The sequence below is a fragment of the Leptodactylus fuscus genome, chromosome 3 (genome assembly GCF_031893055.1).
Source record: "Leptodactylus fuscus isolate aLepFus1 chromosome 3, aLepFus1.hap2, whole genome shotgun sequence".
In the NCBI taxonomy this organism is placed as follows: domain Eukaryota; kingdom Metazoa; phylum Chordata; class Amphibia; order Anura; family Leptodactylidae; genus Leptodactylus; species Leptodactylus fuscus.
Window position 1 is genome coordinate 149013807 of NC_134267.1, and position 23246 is coordinate 149037052.

Genomic DNA, 23246 nt, shown 5'->3' on the forward strand with positions numbered 1-23246 from the left:
AAAGCAATGTATTTAGGATATCTGTTGAATTTACTTAAGATAGCAGTATAGATAGGATCCTTGAGATAGGAATATCCCTTTAGTTCATTAATCTCAATAATTACAGGGATTTTAATAATTGGAAATAAAGATAAGTGGGTGGGAAGTAAAATGGATTTTAGTTGCTATTTGACAGTGTGTAAATAGAACAAACCAAGTTTTTACCCAGTTCCCGTCATATTGGGAGCAACATGTCATTGTAGTTGCTTATAATCTGGTCCTCTACCTGCCTGGTAACAGTTCTGAATGCTACAGGCTACAAACCTCATGAGCTCTTTAAGTTTCTATGCCACCAGTGATAGACGCTGATGGTGTAATGCAGTTATGTGCTAATGAAATATATTGACTTGATTAAATAAGAACTTGTTGCAAAGCTTTAAATATGAAGTGTAATTTTAAGCATGCCGTTCTATTATTATTGACGTAGGCAAAATAAATTTCTCAAATTAAATTTATCTTAATACAGTCAGACTTTTCGTAATGCCAGTTGTGTTTTCTGCCAACCTCTGTTACCCAACTATGATCTACAGTAGCATGGAATACTTTTTAAAAAACACATGTACCCTTACAAATACATCCACTTGGAAAAAAGGGCTGCTTGATAAATTGCTCTCACGGTTATCTGTAGTGCGCGCATAACAATAACCCAGGGGCATCTCTAGTGCCCACATTAGCATGCCCAGTCCCTGTGAGTCCCACAATGGCATTTCTACAGTGTGCACAGTAGCAGGTTCAGTTTTTCATGTGATCATAGTAATGTGCTTTGTGGTGGGTCTCCGAATAGCGCCCTTTGCACTCGCAAGAACATCCCTGTTACAGCATAGTATTTAATTCATACAATATCTCAAAGGTGTTTGAGAATATGAATGAGATACTTCTGACTTTAATATTGTAAAATAACAGTATTCTGGGTGAACAGAGTAGAAATATGAACAATGACCTTAAAGGAGTTGACTCATGAAGATAGCCCCTGTGAGGGATATGGATATCATAGAGGGGGTCTCTTCTTCTGCTCCCCGCTGTGAGAGTCAAGCTGAGAGACATTCTGTACTTCCATCTAACATGCTTGAATAGTCTTTGTATTACTGTCTGAGCAGATAAAGGGTCACCATGTAATGCTACAGTTTGCAGCAGTGGCTACTTGAGGAGAAATGCTAGGCTCAGTGTAGGATTCCCCAGCAGAATCTTCATTCTGTTAGGGGTGCCAAAAGAAATACCTGAGGCAATTAGCCGGTTTTTGACAAGGTTGTCTTAGAAGAGATATATTAGCCATATCCATTTTATTCCTATGAAATGAGTTTTTCCTGCATTAGAATAAAGTGTCAGCCTTTTTGTAATTGTCCATGAGCTGTGTCACTTGGATTTGGAGCAGTATTGGCCACTTTCTGCAGATTTCTCTCATACCCCCAAAACATTTAAAGCAGTTAATAACATTTTTAGGAAATTAACCCTAATGTGTACCTATTCTTGAGATGAGGAAATTAGATTGTGAGCACTATGGACAAAGACGGGTGATGATAACTCTGTACAGAGCTGCAGTGTATGCTGACACTACCTCCTTTATCCTGGCACTTGCATCTCCCCAGCCAAGGGCCTTTAGCATTTGGTTTGGTAGAGGTACAGCTTATCATGTGGGTTAAATAACGAGTAATGGCCGATAGTTAGATAGATATTCGGGTGTTTCAAATGCAGAAATCACAAGTGTTTTCTTGCTCCTTTTTCAGTTGTATGCTGATGGGGTTCATCTGTGAGAAGCCTTGTAAGCTGTCCGATGTGTTGCTTGGTTTAATACCATACAACCCATGTTCCTATGTAATTTCTAGGAAATTACTATTTCTACTTGTGGAGACCTCCAGTTGGCATAGGGAGTCTTGTATGTGTTAGGGCTAGTTCACACGTGGGCAAAGGGGAGGTTTTTGACAGCGGAATTCGCTTCAAAAACCTCTCCTTTAACATGGTGGTCTATGTAGACCACTAGCTTTTTTTTTCCTCCTAGCGTTTTCCGCCTGAAGAAGCGACATGACCTTTCTTCAGGCGGAAAACGCCTGAAGAATTGCATAGAAGTGAATGGGAGGCGAAAACCGCGCGGTAAAAAACCGCACGGTTTTTTGCACACAAAACCGCGCTGTTTTTTGCAAAAAAACCGCGCGGTTTTCGCCTGCAGTTTCTATAGCACATATAGGAAAAAAAAAACCTAGCGAAAACCGCTAGCGAAAACCGCGTCAAAAACCTCGTCAAAAACCGCGTGGAATGCAAAAAACAGCGTCAAAAAAACTCCTCGAGGTTTTTTACCTCGCACAAATAAGCTAGGCGGTTTTCACGTGTGAACTGACCCTTACAATGCTGCAAACTAACTTTCCTCCAGGAACAAGAAAGCGGTTTCTTTAGTACCTCTTATCATGAATCTGGAGGTGCTGGCTTGGACCTAAAATTTCAGTTACCGGTAACTACATCTTCATATTTGAAACACTTTACCAAGGGATTTTCATACAGTAGACATTTATGTCTCTGGAGTGCAGATGTGCATATAAATACACCCATGTGTCCTACAATACCAAATATGAAGCCAGATTTTCATAGCCTTTTTTGCTAGAACGTTAAAAATCATTGTACGTCTGTCTTTGTAAGGATTTGTCTGATACATGACAAGGCCTGCACCTCACGACTCAGTTTTATGGGACTTTAAAATTGACACCTATTCTTATGGTAGGTTATCAGTTGAAGATCCCATGAGGGTACAACATGTTGTGGTTTAGCAGCAGGCTATGTGATGTCACGCTCCTTAGTCACATGGCCTGATCACATCTCGGTCCCATTCAAGGGCTTAATTATGATACCAACCTCTGTCCCTGCACAAATGTGTAGTGTTTTGCTGTGTAGGTTGCAGTGCTCATATGAATGGTTGCTAAGGTGCACATGGCCACGAAGGTGAATGATTCTCTGTAGTGGCCACTTAAAGGGCCATTCATGCCTTTCTTTGAGGCACCTGAAAGGGAGAGCTGTGAAAATCACAGAAGGCCTGTCACTGAATTAGAGACCGGAAGAAGGAGTGAATATCAATCGATTACTTTATTTTAGACAATTGCCTTTCCTTAACTTTATGTGGTCAAAAAAATCCCTATAATATACTCCTTTTTTTTTGTACTGCTGCTTCCTTGAGAATTGAACTGCCTTTGGAAACCTGTCAGTTCTATATGTATTCAACACGTGCATGTTTTATTTAATAGACTGAACAGAAGATTTTATTTTTGTGCTTTGTTTCTTAGTATCCGCTAGATCTCATGGGTAACCTTCTGTTTTAGGTCGCTGCTCTCGCTGTGGGGAGAATGTTGTAGGAGAAGGTACTGGATGCACGGCTATGGACCAAGTGTTTCACGTTGACTGTTTCACCTGCATGACCTGCAGTAGCAAACTACGTGGGCAGCCTTTTTATGCTGTGGACAAAAAAGCTTTTTGCGAGCCCTGCTACATAGTAAGTAGTGACGTATTTCTGTTATTTTCCGCTTTACCGATGGCTGTCAATCACTGCATCTATTTTCCACCAACACACAAACAAAGTGGAATTTAATGTACATGAAATATGTTCTACTTCCTGAGGAATGTTAGACATGCCTTCACAGGAATTTGCAGCTAAAGTTCTATTACCATCTTAGCAACAGCCAGGAATTTGCTGCTTTCCCAGATTGTCAGAGGTGAATTTATTGCAGAGCCATATGCTCCTGTTATCTTCCATTTTCTACTAGCTCTGGATGACCTTCAGCGCTCCTCTGCTGCTGTGACAACTTCACATTGTTTTAGGGTTCTTACTTAGTCATTTCATTAGTACAAGTAAATTCTTGGCAACTTTACACAACAGGATTATACTGTAAGAAAACAATGCAAGATTAAATGACTTATTTTTCAATCCATATCACTGCCATTATCAAATGCATGTCAGCTTTCCCCATAAAACCCATCAAAGTAATTAGGAAACGTTATAAAAATTAAAGCTTAATTCCGCTTTCAGCGACACTCGATAAACAGAGAAGAATACTTGTCTGTAATAATTTAGTACTTTTGAATGTTTTTTTTTTCTCATATTTTTCAGATTATGTAAAAAGATACTTTCAGTAGTTTGGTTATAGACATTGCACCTTTGTCAGATACTTTGACTAAATCGCTTCGCTCTAACTGTGTAAGGCTCTGTTCATTTTTTTTTCAACTGAGTTATACTTCCGTTAGTATTCAATGTATATCTCCGATTGAAGCCTCCAGTGTATGTCGTTGTATACAGTAAGTCAATGTCTGCCATTGACATCCATTGAAACCAAGTTATATATACAGTGTAATATTTTTTGTATAGGAAACCACAGTAGGCTATGTTATTACCATCCAGTATTCACAAATTATATGCAGGCATATACTGACCAAATGTACTGTATGCCAGGAAATTCTTTTGGTATCCCGTATGCTGGGGGCATGTGGATACATTAAATGTGGTGTTCAGTTTCAGACCAATATTGAGAGACAAATGTTATTCTTTGTATATTTAAAAGCGCTGCAATTTTCCAATATACGTTCCTCGCGGTTTTCTAGATCTGTTTGCGGTCATTCATTCAGTTTACTTCCAGTGGATGACATCAGTCCATGGTCATGTGATATACAGTCCATGGTCATGTGATGGACACACAGGTGCACAGATCGATATGGTTACAGCCCAGTAATCGGACAGCTGCCTGGTAATCAGCTGTGTACAGCGTATCCATCACATGACCATGGACTGTAAATCACATGACCATACCATGGAATGAGGTAAGTAAACAGATTGAATGGCAGAAAGCAGAGATCTAGAAAATTGTGAGGAATTGATGCGGAAAGTATACTGGAAAATTTGTATAATTGTATTTTATTATATAACCAATACTATTTGCGTCTCAATATTTGTTTGAAACTGGACAACTCCTTTAAGTGCGGAACACAGCATGCAAACAGAATATTACCCCCATATGAGAAATCAAGCAAACTCCTTAATCTAGTACTTTTAAACAGGTTATACCACAACATTATTCATTCCCTATCCATAGAATAGGAGATAAATTACTGATTGTTGTTGGCTCTATCACTGGAAATATTTAAAGAGGACCTTTCATCAGATTGGGCACATGCAGTTTTATATACTGCTGGAAAGCTGACAGTGCGCTGAATTCAGCGCACTGTCGGCTTTCCCGATCTGTGCCCGGTGTAAAGCGCTATCGGTCCCGGTAAAGTAGCGCTTTACAGTTAGAAGGGCGTTTCTGACACTTAGCCAGGGACGCCCTTCTGCCCAGCAGCGCCTATCGCGCTGTGTTCTAAGACTGGGGAGGAACTCCCTCTCCTGATAAAACTAGTCTATGGACGAGTACTGTGAGCAGAGGGAGGGGGCGTTCCTCCCCGCTCACACAGTACAGTACGATAGTTAGCCAGGGACGCCCTTCTGTCCAGCAGCGCCTGTCAGAAACGCCCTTCTGACACTAAAGCGCTACGGTACCAGGACCGATAGCGCTTTACACCGGGTACAGATCGGGAAAGCCGACAGGGCGCTGAATTCAGCGCACTGTCAGCTTTCCAGCAGTATATAAAACTGCATGTGCCCGATCTGATGAAAGGTCCTCTTTAACCTTCACTCTGAACGTAGCAGTGAGCACAGAATACATGACTCTGCTTCATTCACTTCAATGGGAGTGCCCAAAATATCCAAAGTACAGCACTTTGCCATTTCCAGCACTCCATTGAAATTAATGAAGCAGGGGTCTGCATTGTGCATCCACCACTACAGTCAGAACAAAGTAAAACATCTTACTCTGGATCAGCGGGGTCTTGGCGGTCAGACTCACTAGTCATTAATCCCCTAACCTATGGATGGGGATAAGTATTTTTCATGGCATAACCACTTTAATGAAGGCATTTTCAGTTAGGTGCTTTACATAACTATTAAAATTGGACTTTTCCATTAAAGGGATTCTTGAAGACTGTGTTTTCATTTAATATTGAGTCAGGGGGGGTTCGCTGAATGGCTCCTTCTCCTTCCTTGATGTCTGCATGCGCAACAGAGTCAGAGTCCTGGCTTAACCCTGAAGCAGACACTACAACTCTATTGAAGGCTATGACACAGTGCTGCGTGCTTGCAGTCAAAAAAAGGAGGAGGCGCCGTTCCCCGCAGAAGGAAGACAGGTAAAGTATAATAGGATAGGAGAGTGGGCTGAGTGAGTTGGGAAGGGCTAGCAGCGGGAGGAATACCTAGGGAGACAGGGGGTGTTAGACAGTGAGGGGGTGTTAGACAGTGAGGGGAGGAGTCCGAAGGCCTACAACTACCAGAATGCTTTGCATCAGCTAAGGCAGCAGGAAGCTACGCCAAGTAAACAAATGCAGAAGATGCTGAGCACTCCCAAAGAAACCCAGAAATAAGTCAAAACACTGCTAAAGTTATATGGGTGCACTTATTAACCCATTAATAGTACTAGCAGACCTTTTTTTAAAAAACATTTTTTACCCGGAAAACCCCTTTAAAGTACACACTCATTGAGGTTTTGTTGATGCTGTTTTTGAAGCCCATATAAATAGGGCTTAAGAGTGTCAGATGCTTTTTTGATAAATGCTTGTCTTCTGGGACCTTTGTGAACTTGTGATATATAAAATTCCTTTCATTTACATGTCTAAATGTGTCTCTGGTATATTCTCTTCCCATCCTGAATGCATACACATACCGTATTCTCCTTTCATGATCCCCCAAAGAATGTCTTTTGTTACATGTCTAGATACATAATTGTCATTGTCTAATCCTGACCATTCCTCATTGTACGGATATGTGAATTCACTAACTTCATTCTGAAAACAATCCTAATGGGCAGATGCCAGCGTTATCAATAGAAGATGAAAGAAACCTGCTTCCACTTCGTGACTTTCATTTTGACTTTTTATCTAGTTTTTTTTTTTTTTTTTCTTCGCTTTTCATTCTGCACATTTGGTTTTCAAGTACCTGGCACATAAAAATATGAATGATATAAGTTCAGACTCTTTCTAAAAGATTAAAAGAGCAGACTCCAGCCAGTTGTCTTGTTTCCAAAGACAGCATTATGAGAGGATGAGTACAAGGTTAAATGATGCCCTGTTTGGCATCGAAAGACCAGCCTTTTTTTTTTTTCTTTTAAGCAAACAGCAGATCTTGTAATATTCATTGAATGGCCGATCATGTTCGAGCTTTTTCGTATTGTTTAACAGTTAACATCCATATTTAATTAGGACTTTCCTTATATTGCAGGTGCAGCAGCTCTAATACAAGTTTTCATTGATTGGAAATGGAGCAATGCCTTCACAATTGATTTTTAATTCATCTGTGGTTGGCACTCTGTAAAAACTACACTGCAGGCAGATAACTTCAAGTTTTTAGTCACAATTTCTTTTCACTTTGATCAAGAAATTGATAAACAGAATTACAAATGTAGAAACTGAAATACATTCATATGTAGCGGTTTATTATTTGGCATAGATCATCATGGCATCAGTGTTATCCATGTACAATAAACAGCCAACAAATGTCATTATCTTAAAAGGATATTCCCATCTTAGACACTTATATCCAAAGAACAAACCCTAAATACCTGCTTGGCACAGTTACCTTCTCACACACCCTATAGAAAGAATGGGATGTGGTGATCACTTGCTTCGCTCTCCATGGAAGTGTCTTGGAGTTACACAAAGAACTGAGAATGGAGCTCTGAAATCAGCCACGTTTATGGCCTATGCTGTGACTATGCCATTAATGCTAAGACAGGAACACCCCCTTTAAAATGCAACACTAGCATTAGACTATAATGGGGTCCGTGTGTTTTCCGTGTCTACACCATGTGGAACATGCAGAGAGGAAAGTACTTTATGAACTACTTTCCTCTCTGCATGATTTGTGCACACGGACCCCATTAGTCTATTGCGTCTATGTGCTTTCATTGCTCGCTGCTTGTCAATGCATTCAGACCCACCGAACGGATTACCGAAAGGAGATGTGAAGCAGGCCTAAGATATATTAGTCTGGGTTCACATCTGCGCCATTGGATCATTGGAGAGAAATCTCCTGCATGTAGGACTTTTTTTCTCCACCGCTTTCAGTTTTGAAACAGCAGACACCCAGCAGACTCTATTATAGTCAATGGGGTCCACTGGTATCCATGTATAACTTCTGTTTTAGCGGTCAGGCTCTGTTGTTCAGGTCCCTCAATGCATCTCAACGACCAAAAGTCTGGTGCTAGTCTACACGTAGCGTTAGGTTTAAAATATATAGGTTTCTATACACAGATTAATGTATGGTTTTCATACAAAAGTTCCAGTTTAACTTGTCACTTCATATTTTAATCCTTACTTTCTCTGGGTTTAGAGGTCCAGTGAGTGTTCGTACTCTGACAGCTATATCTGTATGCAGAGTCATTCTGTGAAGGCTGTCAGTCACTGATAAGGACCACCCACTGGACACCTAAGATTACAATGAGCAAGGATTTAAGTGAATGTGGTTTTCACACAGAGTCTCTACATACATAGCCATACATGAATCTGCTCAGCCTCTCCTACTCTCTAATGCTGCATGTACAATATGACAAAATCATTTTATTTTTACATATCTTAACTAATGTTGGCAAAGAGAGAGCCAATATCCTTCTGATCAGCCCTCAACCTTCTACTTTGGGACGTTTCCTGTATATGCTTTTATGGAACTCCCATTGTGCTCAGTAATAATTCTGTATTCAATAAGCTCATCATGTTGACCTAGTGGTAGCTGTAAGCTACCAAAATTTTATTATATAACCTATATTTTCATACTGTTCATACACTTTTGATCTAGTGGTTTCAGACAAAAGCAAAATCTCATAAGCTAGACAAGGAACATTCTTAAAACTGATCATCAATTAGAACTGGCAGTAGTTGTCATTTCTTTAAGATGAAGCAAATGTTATTTTGACTTGACAAAAGGTAACTTGACATTTAATATAGGACATACTGTTAAATTGAATGGTATGTTAAATGTCAAATTAACATTTGCTGTGTCAAGTTAATGTTTGCTCCATCTTTTATTATAAATCTTTCAAACATGCAAACTTTATAGTCCTAGGAGAGAACACACATCAATCATACGATTTTTTTGTACCAGTGAAATGAGTCTAATTTTAGGAGGGGTCACTGTTGTTTCAACAATTTTCTAATATATTTTAGACTAAAATTCTATTTTCTTTTTATGAAGCTGTTTAGTTTCTTCTCTCCACCTTCTAATCTGATTTTCACTCTGGAATCTCTGCTGTATCTGACTTCAGAGAAGCCGATATAGAAAATTACATTTGTCTATAGAAGTTTAAAGAGAGGGGAGGAGAGACAGGAGATATTAGCAGAAACGTGTCTACTGTGACGTTAAAGCTTTCTATCAAAATCAAAGAACTTTATTCACATCAGTACAAGTTAGCACTTCTGTATACATGTCTTGTAAGGTCCTGGTGCTGTTTCTGAGTGAGATACAGACCGTTATGGAGCAGATTCTCTTTTACTTACTGTGTGCAGCGTAAGGCAGCTAGCTAGTCTCCACACAACAGATCAAGAAAAACTGCAAACTATACACAGAACCTGTAAAACCTACAGAATACAAGTAATATAATAACCATAAATTGTTTTACTTTTCATGGCAGTTTATCCTAAAAAGTCACCTTAAACGGCAGGTACACTTTAACTGAGCTTTATTTCTATGGCCCGTCACCCCTAATGTACTAACCCTTACAGACTACACAGACCAAAATTTATAAAAGGAACCTGTTAACTGGATTTTCCTTGGTCTATCAACCTTCTATAGTTTCTATAGGTATGGCTGCGTTTCTTCTATAGGTGTCCATTAACCTTAGATCCTGTCACCTCCTTGACCGTGCCTTTGTGATTGTCCCAAACCCTGTTATATAAAGGTATTTCGCGATGATTGTGGTCCTTTACTGAAATAAAATTTGTTCTAACACTACACTTTGCATTGAATAGCTTTAAGAGCAGATCTATGCATATTTTTACAATAAAATACATTTTAATACGAGGTCAATCAATTAGTTTAAAATCTGCTTAATCACAGTTTTGGCCATAATAAGGGAAACTGTAATTTACAGATTTTGGTGGCAAAATAATAAAAATGTCCCCTTTTATGTGCGATGTTTAGAGAGTAATTTATGAGAAGTGCTGTCACTGTGTTATTTCGAGCACTGTGTAATTTCAATTTAAACTGCTCAATGGTATCATTAAGACCATTATGCCGGATTTCTCAGTACTTTACGTCTAAACGGCAACTTTAAAAAAGTCATGAATATTTGAGCAAATCTGTCCTATTGTACACAGTACATGCTGAGAAATACACGTACAGTAATATATCATTCTTTAACTTTTCACAAATTACATTCAAAGTATTTTAACACTTAAATTTCACTGTAAAATCCATTGGCCTAAATTTACTGTCTAAAAGCTAGACCGTGAAAACTCAGACTAGACGATCTTAAACTGCAGAAGATTTATTGTGTCAAGTGTGGTTTGATAAGCCTGGTGTAGTATTAGATTGTCTAGTCTAGGTTTGCACCATTAATTAGTTGTGTGAAAAGTTCTTGGCGTATTTCTAGAGTATTTTTGTCGCACCAAGGAGTAAATTAAGCCCCACTGCTTTTCGTTTGTCCGAACCCCATTTCAGCCCAATCTGAAAAGTGTCTAAAAACACTTGATAAATGTGGCACAAGCCTACTAGACAGTTTTTTGGTGCAAAAAAAAAAAAGCCAGAATTCTGCCGAATTTTGCTTAAGCTATAGGTTGCATAGGAACATCACAGCCATTTGTATGTTGTCCCCATTACTGGGCAGCCCTATGTCATTTATTTGTAGAAACGTGTATAAAACTAGATGTTGACGTGCTCGAGCTCATTAATGAGGAGGACTTGTGGTGCTCACCTAGCACATATGTAAGAAATTCTGGAGCATCTTTTCTTATAACTGTACTTTGTTTAAAAAAAAAAAAAAAAAAAAAAAAGAGGACCTTTTACCTCCTGGGGCACATGTAGTGTAATACACCGCTAGAAGCAGTGTGCTGAATTCAGCACACTATCTGCTTTCCCGTTCTGTGCCCCCAGTAAAGAGCTATCGGTGCTGGTACTGTCTATGGACGAGCACTATCAGGAGTAGGGGAGGGGGCGTTCCTCACCACTCAGCGTCAGTACAGCGCAATAGACGCTACTGTGAGGAAGGGCGTTCCTGACAAACACCCTTCTGACAGTGAAGAGCTATGCTACTGGCACCGATAGCTCTTCACCAGGAGCACAGAACGGGAAAGCAGATAGTGTGCAGAATTCAGTGCACGGTCTGCTTTCTAGTGGTGTATTACACCGCATGTGCTTCAGGTGGTGAAAGGTCCTCTTTGTACTATGTTAGTACTGATTGGACAATGTGTAAAAGTGCACGCCCCAACTGGGAACACCCAGCTGTCTCCTTTTATTTTTTTTAAATGACGTCTAATGTAAGCTGTCTCTCAAGTGGTCACCATTGTGAAATTGGTAACAAAATGATTTACTTTGTAATCTGTGTATAATGGGCCACAATCTCTATCATTTTCTTCAGATAACTGCATTTAAAGAAATGCACAGCACTTGGTCAATGGAAAATAAAATAAAAGCCTCTTTGGTAAGAAACAAGGCTATATGGCATAAGACCGCCATCTTACAATAATAATAATTATTAATAATGTCTTGTTTTTAATGTACCTTCGTAATACAAATGGTAGATTAACTATTAAATTGACAAATTGTACTGTGAATATGGCAAGCACTATTTCTGGCAACCAACCAAAGTTGTACTGGGTCAGCAGTCCAAGTACAATACCATTGTCTTTCTTCAGTTCACATATGTTCTACTGGAGGACCCCTTTAGAGTTTCTGATTTTCTGCTCCATCACATGTTGCACAGATGCAAAGAGAATCCCTCCGTGATAGTCATGTGTAATGTGGCCACATAGGTTACACGCAGCATCAAATTTGATACATTGCTTAGGGTGTGTACACACCTGTGCCACAGTTTCCATTAGAATCCTCAGTCACAGATTCCGTTTAAAAGAGCTGTAAAAATAGCGCAGCATGCTGCAAAATTGTATCTAGTTTAATGATGGATTCTGTGAAGGAAACCAAAGCACCGTATTACAAGGAATCCTTTGATGCAATGTCAGTGTTTTGCTCCTGTGACAGAACAACAGAAATCCTTACAGAGAAGTCAGCAAGTCCTAAGCTATGGCATGATACAGATATTGCAGTATATTGGCGCATTTATTATAAAACTTAACCCCCAGAAAATTCTTCCAGCAAATGGCACCCATCAGTCTTTTAGTGCCTCGTTCTGAGGGCTGCTGCTTTTTCGTTTCTTACCCCCAGCAGCCTCATCTGTAGAATGGGAGTACATTAAAACTTTTCCATCTTGTCTGAATAATACCCAGCACACTTTACAGCCAATAAATATTTCAATTACATTTACGGAGGACTAAATGAGTTCCCTGCTCCTGGTAATACAGTTTGTTTTTTTTCCTTGCCGAGCCGTTATTGTTTTTGCAGATGAGAATATGATGGGCTCCGGCGTGTTTCAGTCACTTGTGCTAATGACATCATCACGGTCAGGGCTATGAGGTAGAATACGCCCGGCATCTGCTTCAGGGAACGTTAAGGTCACAACAAACCCAGAAAGCTGCTTTAACTGAGGCGCTCTTGACTTTTCATTTCACAGTTTTTATGACCTATTAATTACTTTAATGGCAACATGCTAGTTCTTGCAGTCTTTTATTAATGCCACTAAATCACTTTTTATGGTTTCTCAAACACTTACTCTTTCTGTCGTGTGGTTATAGCTTTGTATTTTGTTTTCCTAAATGGAACGATATATTGTTCTCAAAGTGCTTATGCCATTTCTTAATCTTGCCACCTTAGTCCGCTTACTTTGAGTGAGTATATTGAAGCCTATCAGATTCTCAAGGACATATCGGTGTAAGACTCTGTTCACATGTTGTTTTTTCACATGTCGCACATATTTGTCAGGTATATTTTATGACATTTATTTTCCTGCTGTGTCCATGCACCCATTGTATAACAAAATAATGCATTTCCCATTTACTGTAAGGGAATAACATTCCATATTATGCTTCCATATTCTCTCTGTCCATGATTTATCTCCCACAGGAGCAAAGCAGCAGACATATTGATACAACACATATATTGTGCTTCTATTCAGGAATTATTTGTGGACTTTTCAACAATGTACAACACAACACAGGTGCTTATATGGTTTTCTTGGCCATAGAGATTCCATCATGCTTATTGTGAAAAACAAGTGGCCCTCTATTATTTTCAGTTGCTATCTTGCCCAATAAGACATCAGTTGCGTGTCTTTCATCCCAGGTCTACAGAGGTGCCTTCCGCTACCTTTCCTCTTGGCTGGACATGTTCATGTCATGAAATAAGCGGAAAGATAACAGAAGCTGATATGCTTTATTCCCTATATGTGGCTGTGTTGTGAATTGTAGCTTGTCGAAGCTTCTGGTAGCATGACATGATATTGTTTTGGGTTGGTGTCTTGATAAATCTGAGCCCTTAACCACATTAGAGCTACTTTACGGGGGACACATCTCTATAAAGGGAGATGCAAGATCAGGATCTTATTGTAGTCTGAAGCCACCACTGCAATGACTATGATCCATAATACTTTACAACCTTTTTGTAGCTCTTGATTTTGTACCACCATGTTGTTTTCCTGAAGTGAGAAAACAGGTTTGTGTATCAATGTACATGTTGTCAGCCTGTTCTAAAGAATTACTTATTGGTGAATTCTATAGAGACTTGACCAGTACTATTGGCTGGTGTTGGTCTTACAATCTCCCTAATAGTTATACTAATATAGCCACTATGGCTATGGAGTAAGTGCAAGAAGTAACTTTTTATTTGTGGAGCCTTGGGTTAACTGTGGTATCTACACTATTATGGAGAGAAAAATTGCATGAAGGTAGTTTGCAGCCATGTCCTCTGTGTCTTTGGTAGATTACCTGATTCTGTCTCTTTAGAAAGTAGCAATCCAAATGTTGCAGTAGAATTGCAGCATCCAGACCTAACGTGTGAAATCTAAGGCTTTATTGAAGAGACTTAAAAACAACAATGTATGCACATCATGGAATAAGAACAAAATCTTCTGACAGGTTTTGGACTAAACACCTATTCCCTACTTATAGTAGACAAAACACTGAATAAGTTTGACCACTTCAGTGCTTTACCTGAAGAGTCAATGCTACCAGCCTTATATGCTTGTACGGTATGTGTATGCATCGTGGCAGCCCTGGCTTATTACACCAAGGACTGATGTTATGATACTTCATTGTTGTCAGTGAGAAGCCACAGTCCTAGTGGTTAGGCGCTGTGCATGCCACCCATCTGCGACAACCACCTTGTGTTTCTAGGCCTGTTTTATTTTGCTTTTCTGTCTTTTTGTTCTCTGTTCCATCCAGGTACAGTGCTGATTTCTTTTCTAGTGAGCCCTCCCTCAATAACATAGTTTGTGCAGATCTTGTGTTACCATTATTCTGCAATATTGGCTTTCATTTCCGCATAGGAAGAAATTATCATTAGTCAGTCCTGTGCCATTAACATTTTGAAATAGATCAAGGACAGAAACAGAGTGGCTTGGCAAAGAGACCTAGGGTTTCAATTTTATTAAGTAAGATTTGCATTGTACAACTTGGTAGTTAACAGTTCATGTGTATTCACTTAATGTTCTTTATTCAGGGCTGAAGGACATTAAAAGGTGCCATTACACATAAAGCATACCTTGTAATGAGCTCTGTGACCTTCAGTATGGTTCTGCTGTGCTTTATTTCTTCAGTGCTATATGTATGGGGTCTGTACGCGCACAATGCACTACTTTTAGGGTAAAGAACTCTTGGTCTCTGCACCATAAATGGGATTGCCATGAACATAACTATATTTAAATCTGTAGACCATTCAAAATAAAACACTTTATGCAAATATGAATAATGGAAAAAAAAAATTCAGATTTAAAGATTTTCTCTAACCATCTTAGAGGGACTATGGGAAGAATATGCAAATCCGCCTTCCATGATGTAATTAGGAAGACAGTTGCTGCCTCATTGTTGCAAACCAATAGAGGGCGCTCACTGGAATGTGCAAGCCTGTCTTAAGACAGGATTCCAGTGAAATAACCCAATAATGGCTGCTCCCTTTAGCCTCATGCCCGACCTTCCAAGAGGCCTTTGTTTAGCAATGACGCTGGGATTATTACCAGGTTATAGTCTCTCAATCGAGGACAGCTGTTTCGATCTGGTTGGATCTCATCAGCCCGATGTAGAGAGGACTATAACCTGGACCAAGTTATAGTCCTCTCTACATCGGGCTGATGAGATCCAACCAGATCGAAACAGCTGTCCTCGATTGAGAGACTATAACCTGGTAATAATCCCAGCGTCATTGCTAAACAAAGGCCTCTTGGAAGGTCGGGCATGAGGCTAAAGGGAGCAGCCATTATTGGGTTATTTCACTGGAATCCTGTCTTAAGACAGGCTTGCACATTCCAGTGAGCGCCCTCTATTGGTTTGCAACAATGAGGCAGCAACTGTCTTCCTAATTACATCATGGAAGGCGGATTTGCATATTCTTCCCATAGTTCCTTGCAAAGTGGAGTGCTAAAGGCTTAACAAGTCTCCACACACCTATATGGTGGTCTCTCCCTAAGGAGTGACAATATCCCCCGAACCCCATCTTAGAGGGGACAGTCATTTGTCTGGATCGACCGCCAATGGATACAGCAGTAACGTTCTATGTTCTGGCACAGGTCAGAAACCCAGCCACACTTCATGCATGAAAAGAGAACCTAGACGCAGTAAGGAAATCATGGCTGGGATTCTGACAAGAGCGTTCATAGTCGTATCCACCGGCAACTTAGCAACAGAAGTTCTTTAAAACTTTGCAGAAGATTATTTTTATAACCAAGTTATTAACGTGTGCAAAAATTTCACTTTTAATGGTCTACAAATTTAAATATATTCTTTATGGGATGTTATTACCTCTTTAAGATGCTGTGGCATGACTAGTAGTGAATTGTATGTGCTGCCACCGAGGGAAACGTGAGAGAAATGTGGGAATCACAACTTACCAACTGTCTTGATGACATTCAGAGACTTCATGACACAGTAGAATTATTGTCCACATAAAAATCTCCTTAGTGGAACAACATGGATAATTTATGCTTTTCTTCATAAGGACGTCAGACTTAAAGTATTACACAGCTCAATGGCATGGTGGACCTGTGGCTTGTTGTTCAGCCTTCTTCCAATAGTGAGATTATTTAATGTAATTTTGGGCCTATTTATACAGTCATGTTCAGTCTGAGAAACAGTCTGCGTGGCAGGTGCAATTCCCATACAGACTGTGTATCATCGGAAATGAATTCATAGCATCATAGCGAGTTGTGATGCTTTGAGTTCCCGAAGTCCTGCGCATCTACAGTCCCAAGTTCGGCTCTGTACTGCCCTACTACTTCAGCTGTTAGCAAGTACTGCCAATGTGAGACAGCCATTTACATGCCATCTGACTTGGCTTTAAAGTTTGACTTGCACCAGCACCAGTTCTTTGCTTCCTTTAATAGGTACTACTCCACTGATTCTGGCACGGTCTTCTCTAGTTCCCACGATTTCTGAGCAATCAATGCTGATAGGTTTGGTGTCGGTTATGCTAATTAGTCTGGCTGCTGTCAAGTGGGTGGTCTTGGCTAGTGCAGAAAAGGGGCATGATTCTGAACCCTGTAACTGTTCAATCAGAGGTGGACTGTGTCTGAGCTCAGAATCGCTTACTTTATCTGCTCTGGTCCAAAACCACACACCTCACAGTCAAGAGTATAGTATAGCACAGCTCCAACACTAACTGCACTGGTCGCTCTGGAATGGTGAGGGCTAGGGCCAAAACTGTGCCAGAATCTGTGGATGTGGTAAAAGAGAACCTGTTAGTTTCAACATGGTGTCTGATCTGTAGACCACATATTATACAGCAGGAGGAACCTGAAAACTATATATCAGTCTGCTCAGCACCTCCAGCTGTATACCGTCCTACCCACAAATACTGTAGAATTTCATGTACAATGGGACAGATTCCTTTAAATAAGATTTCAGAGGACAGTGGAGCTGATGTTCTAATAAAGGTTTATGAATGAACTATGAAGTTCTGGCCAATATTACTCTACCACATGGTTTTAATTCATTTAATAATTAGAATTCTTATTGTAGTTTACACTAATATAAAAGCTCTGCAACTCAACTAGCTTCTACATCGGGCACTTTGTTGTTCTACTTTTTTTTTCCACTTCAATGCCAATGTATCCATTTTCTAGTGCATTTGAATGTTCCTTTTTTGTGTGTGTTAAAAGCTACTTCTACAAAATATTAGCACCTACTGTTCTCATACTTTGCGGCTGGAAAATAACGGAGCCTCAGATAGTGTAGGCATTCCAAGATTTGTCACAAGTGTTGTGTTCATAGTGAGTGCTGTGAAACTGATAAATGAAGATTAGTCCACACTATAAGGTGATGAATGTCGTAGTTGCCTTTACTGAGTTACTCATCATTACTAGATGATTCATGTATCGTTTTTGCTGAAACTGAGGTTTTTTTTTCGATTCCATGCCCATGGTGAGGGAAGTTATTCAGTTCCATATGAACTTGGTAGGCAGTTTTGCTGAAACAACATAGTTTCCTCTCTTGTATCTGTGTAATAGTTTCTCAATCCAGTGTTCAAAACTGCAAGGGTAGATAACTTAGCAGCCCTAAATAAGTATTTGATACACGTTACCTTATATGGTGAGATCCTAAATATGACTTATTGTGACTTATATTAAGATATATATTTATATATATATATATATAGAGATAGAGAGAGGTAGAGAGAGAGAGAGGTAGAGAGAGGGAGAGGTAGAGAGAGGGAGAGGGAGAGGTAGGGAGAGGGAGAGGTAGGGAGAGGTAGGGAGAGGTAGAGAGAGGGAGAGGTAGAGAGAGGGAGAGGTAGAGAGAGGGAGAGGTAGAGAGAGGGAGAGGTAGGGAGAGGGAGAGGTAGAGAGAGGGAGAGGTAGAGAGAGGGAGAGGTAGAGATAGAGAGAGAGAGAGGTAGGGAGAGAGGTAGGTAGAGAGAGGGAGAGGTAGGGAGAGAGGTAGGTAGAGAGAGGGAGAGAGGTAGAGATAGATAGGTATAGGTATAGATAGGTGTAGATAGATGTAGATAGATGTGTAGATAGATGTGTAGATAGATGTGTAGATAGATGTGTAGATAGATGTGTAGATAGATGTGTAGATAGATGTGTAGATAGATGTGTAGATAGATGTGTAGATAGATGTGTAGATAGATGTGTAGATAGATGTGTAGATAGATGTGTAGATAGATGTGTAGATAGATGTGTAGATAGATGTGTAGATAGATGTGTAGATAGATGTGTAGATAGATGTGTAGATAGATGTGTAGATAGATGTGTAGATAGATGTGTAGATAGATGTGTAGATAGATGTGTAGATAGATGTGTAGATAGATGTGTAGATAGATGTGTAGATAGATGTGTAGATAGATGTGTAGATAGATGTGTAGATAGATGTGTAGATAGGTGTAGATAGATGTAGATAGATGTAGATAGATGTGTAGATAGGTGTAGATAGATGTGTAGATAGATGTGTAGATAGATGTAGATAGATGTAGATAGATGTGTAGATAGATATAGATAGATGTGTAGATAGATATAGATAGATGTATAGATAGATATAGATAGATGTATAGATAGATATAGATAGATGTATAGATAGATATAGATAGATGTATAGATAGATATAGATAGATGTATAGATAGATATAGATAGATGTATAGATAGATAGATATAGATAGATGTATAGATAGATCTATATTTATATATTTATCATTTACTCAGGTCATATCACATTTTTATGACCACCTTCTTTCGACATCCGTAGCATGTATCCCTTGAAGGAAATTACATGTAAATGTTTTGAGAATCGGAATTGCTTGAGACAGTACCATTGTACAGGCCAAGACTGGACCTGAGGGTTTATTCTAAGGAGTAGCTGGCCGCTGGGAGTTACTGTTAAGCTCACCAAGCCATTCACAAACACTACGGCTCCATGTCCACCTGTGTGAATGGAAGGACATTGTGCTTATGCACTGCTGATGAAGGTTACAACATGTTGTACTGTCAGTCTGTTTCTGTCAGTCCCATTTAGAATGAATGTAGGAGAACAAGAAAATCAACTTCTAATATGTATGCATATGAGCATTTTTGGCAGGAATATTGCACTTTGACTCCAAAGGTATGTCCACTATGCCTAATGGCCCCTAGAAAAGCGTATATGTGGTTTAGATGTGATTTTGGTGGTAGGAGACTCCCAGTAAGACCTTTTTGTTCAGTCTTATGATCAGCAAACCAGTGTTCATGAGAAAGCTTACTAGTAACTGACCTATATGAAGGTGCCAGATGACAAAGAAGCAAATGCACACTTCTGATCACATCTTTTATGCAGTATGTAAGGAGTGCTGTTTCATGCTCATCCATGTGTTTTATTATTGACCACCTTGTGAGGCCTATGAGGCCTTCTGAGTAGGTCCTTGCCTTCACCTGGAAGAAAGACTAAAGTTATTTCCATAAAGCAGCATCTATATATCTAGACCTAGGTAGAATGATTTGGCATCCGGCCAAATAACATCCCTGGCATACAGTAGGCCTCATAGTATAAACATCCAAATGTTCATTGCCGAAATGAATTCTGCTTGCAAATTTTTCCAGCTTTTCTAGATTTTTATTCTTCGTTTTTATTAATAGCTTGAAAAGTAAACGTTTATGTCTTGTAATATAGAAAGCGCATTCTAAGATGCCTTTGTGAATGTGCCCTCCGAATTCCGGAAGAGCTAGAGTACTATAGTCTGCAGTCTAGTCACGCAGAATTTCACTTCATCAAGTCACTAAAAGTGACAACACTTTGTACATACAGTAAACGGAGTGATGATTTTCTTGCAGTTATTGCCCTCTGGTGTTCTTTCAAGTAACGTCCAAAGGGTTGAAATTCTAAACTGCGGAATCTATTGAAATCTTAACTGTTTTTCTCCGCAAAGCTGGAAATGTTATCCTGTTAGAAGTAAGCTCTGAAGAGACAGATGAAAATCAACAGAAATACTGAAGGGCCAGGTTGATAAATGATTCCGAGCCATGATTTGTAATAAGATATACGCTGTGCTGCTTCTGTCATTAAATTGTGTACTTGTCTCTGTCAGGAGAACAATGTTTTTTCCCACATTTGTTGCTGCCCAGCCAAGTTGGCAAGCCGTGTTGAGGCTGCTGCTACGTCTGCCACTAATTTAAATAAATAATGGCTATCCTCGCTAATTACTTCACCGAGATGCCGTATTGTTGTCACAGTCTAAATAGCTGACATTTTCATTTCAATCTCCGCTTATATGTAGTGGCATAAACGCTAATTCGCCAAGTTAAGGACATGCCAATACGCTAGCTTATTTGTGATGTCTTCTTCTGTTTAATGTTTCTAAATGAGACTAAAAGTTTTGTCATTGCTGATGTACCTGAAAATCTCAAGCTACCCATATATATCAACAGAAGGCAGCAAATACAGCAATTCTAGCTAACTTTGTAAAGTATTTGAGGGTACTGACTGTATATGTCTGGGGTAACATAAGTCAGGCATCCCGTTATTCTCACGGGAGGTAAGGCAGTGCCAGAGGTGTCTGGCAGGTGCTGATTCTTCCTGATCCATTATGAACACAATGTAGGTCTTGCCAAGCCAAAAGCACATGTTGGATGGGATCGCGATCAGCCGAATTAGCATTTGGCTGACAGCTGTGTAATGTGTATATCTAAATCCAATGTGCTTGGCTACCGTTTAGTTAGCCATGCATGTTACATTATTGTCAGGAGCAGGACTACAGAGATGGAGTCAGAGTTGGAAAAAAGTTCCTGACTCTGCCTCTGGCTTCTAAAAACGATGATCATTTTACCTCTTATTATGCTATATATTGGTATTGTCATTTATTACATAGTTTGTTGCATATTTACTTTTGTACAAGGTCAATCACTTTTTTTTCCATGAATTAGAGGAGCTTTACTGCACCTGGCCACGGCTACTGCTGTCTTTCAGCCAATAGCGTATGTGTCCAGCCTTAGAACTGGTTCACATCTGCATTCGGTATTCCATTCGGGGAGTCCGCTTGAGGACTCCCCAAACAGAATACCGAACACATTGACAAGTAGTGAGCAATGAAAGCGCAAGGACCTCATAGACTATAATGGGGTCTGTGTGTTTTCCACACGGTCTGCGCACGAGTCATGTGGAGAGGAAAGTAGTTCATGAAGTACTTTCCTCTCCATATGACTCGTGCAGACAGTGCGCGGAAAACACACGGACCCCATTATAGTCTATGGGATCAGTGTGCTTTCATAAGCTCACCGCTTGTCAATGTGTTTGGTATTCCAAACGCAGATGTGAACCAGTTCTTAGCCTTCACTTTAGCACAGGCCTGTAGGTTTGCTATTATTTATTGCTGCTTTTGTTATTTTGCCATTCAAACATAATTTGTTATTGGTATAGTTAGTCCCAAAGTGTGGTCTTCTGGTATCCAAAATCTTTCTGATGTAGCATTTGCACAAGGTGACCATAACCATAACTTTCCCTAAAAAGAGCCGCCATGTTACTTAAAAGTAGCTTCCCACATCTGACCTGGCTGTTCAGTAGACATATTGTCTTGCACTTCCTGTTGCACAGAACTCTGCTTTTTACAGCATTTACAGACCATATAAGACCGTTTTTGAAGCGCACAAACACTCATTCCATTGAAATAATGGACGATATCTGAAAAGAAATGGCCATTTTCTAGTGTGACATTTTCACACACTGACTTGTATCATTCAGCTCTCTCATGGCTACCATTAGTGACACAATGATTCCCTCTGACAATACAATGCGGTATAGTGATGCAAGGCCCTTCTTCTTTTTATTTGTGCAGTAGACAATTTAATCCAAATGTTTCTCCATAATTATGTTTCAATGCATTTCCACGGAGCATTCATCTCTGGCTCCAGTAATAAAGGAGGCAGTCACAGATGAGTACGGTGATTATTCCTCAGATGCATTATCCTGTCTGATCAGAAATAAATCACATGCTACGCCCTCCAAGAGGTTATTGTTGTGTAACCAGACAGAACAACCATCAGGTACATGGCAGAGGGCAGCTGTTTTCCTCCTTTTCAACCTGTAACACATTTGAAGGGAAAGGAGGGGTGTGAGCTGGTGATCTATCCCCCCGCCCTCACAAGAACGCAGTGTTCTGAAATGGGCATGAAATGAAATGGTGAAGAACTTTTCAGAGTAAATGGGTCAATTTTCTGTCATTCTCTTGATAATTGCTTGTAGAACATCCTGCACCACAAACATCCGTGGATGTCATTTTTCCCCCTCTATTTTATTCTTTACAAATGAGAAAACGCACTCTGATGTGGAAACGTCATAATCAGCTTTTGCTTCTGGCTGCTAACATCCAATTTTCTCCGGATTGTTATTACCTAAATGAAGCATCCCAAACACTTCATAAATAACCCAGCACTCCACAAATTGGCAATGCTTTAAACAAGATGCAGTTGGATTGAATAGAAAATGTACTTACCCGTTTTTCCCCTCTTTTTTGCTTTTGTTCTCTCCTCTAATTTCATCCTGGTCCGCTGGGGTCTGTGGACAGCTTTATAGACTGTATATTTCCTTACAGTACCACAGTCTCATGTGGGCTTGTCTGCTGTTTTTACATTATCCCAGCTAGGCTACAATATGTGGCTTCCATATTTTATACGTCTCATTGCATTTCATAGTTCTTTCTTTTTTTGTGATTTATAATGTAATTATTTGGCACTTTTTATCGGCCAATACAGCAGCCATATAAGAGCAGGTGCTGTCAGAATATGTATTTAATGGGTTAAATGGTTATACAGATTTCAATGCTGCAATAATCACTTTATTTTAATGGCATAATATGTGTGGGGTGGAGTCAGAAACAAGTTGTAATAAAGTTAAAATTATAGTTATTGATATTATATACCGGTAATTACAGGCATAGTTT

The 23246-nt window shown here is 39.6% G+C and overlaps 1 protein-coding gene across 3 annotated transcripts in view; it reads left to right on the forward strand.

Moving 5' to 3' along the window:
* The window catches only part of LPP (LIM domain containing preferred translocation partner in lipoma), a 213329-nt gene that overhangs the window by 165032 nt on the left and 25051 nt on the right, over positions 1-23246 (forward strand). For all 3 annotated transcript variants that reach the window (XM_075268542.1, XM_075268543.1, XM_075268541.1), the window contains one exon: positions 3342-3511. In XM_075268542.1, the coding sequence (XP_075124643.1) occupies positions 3342-3511 (170 nt within the window). The remainder of the gene's footprint in view (positions 1-3341; positions 3512-23246) is intronic.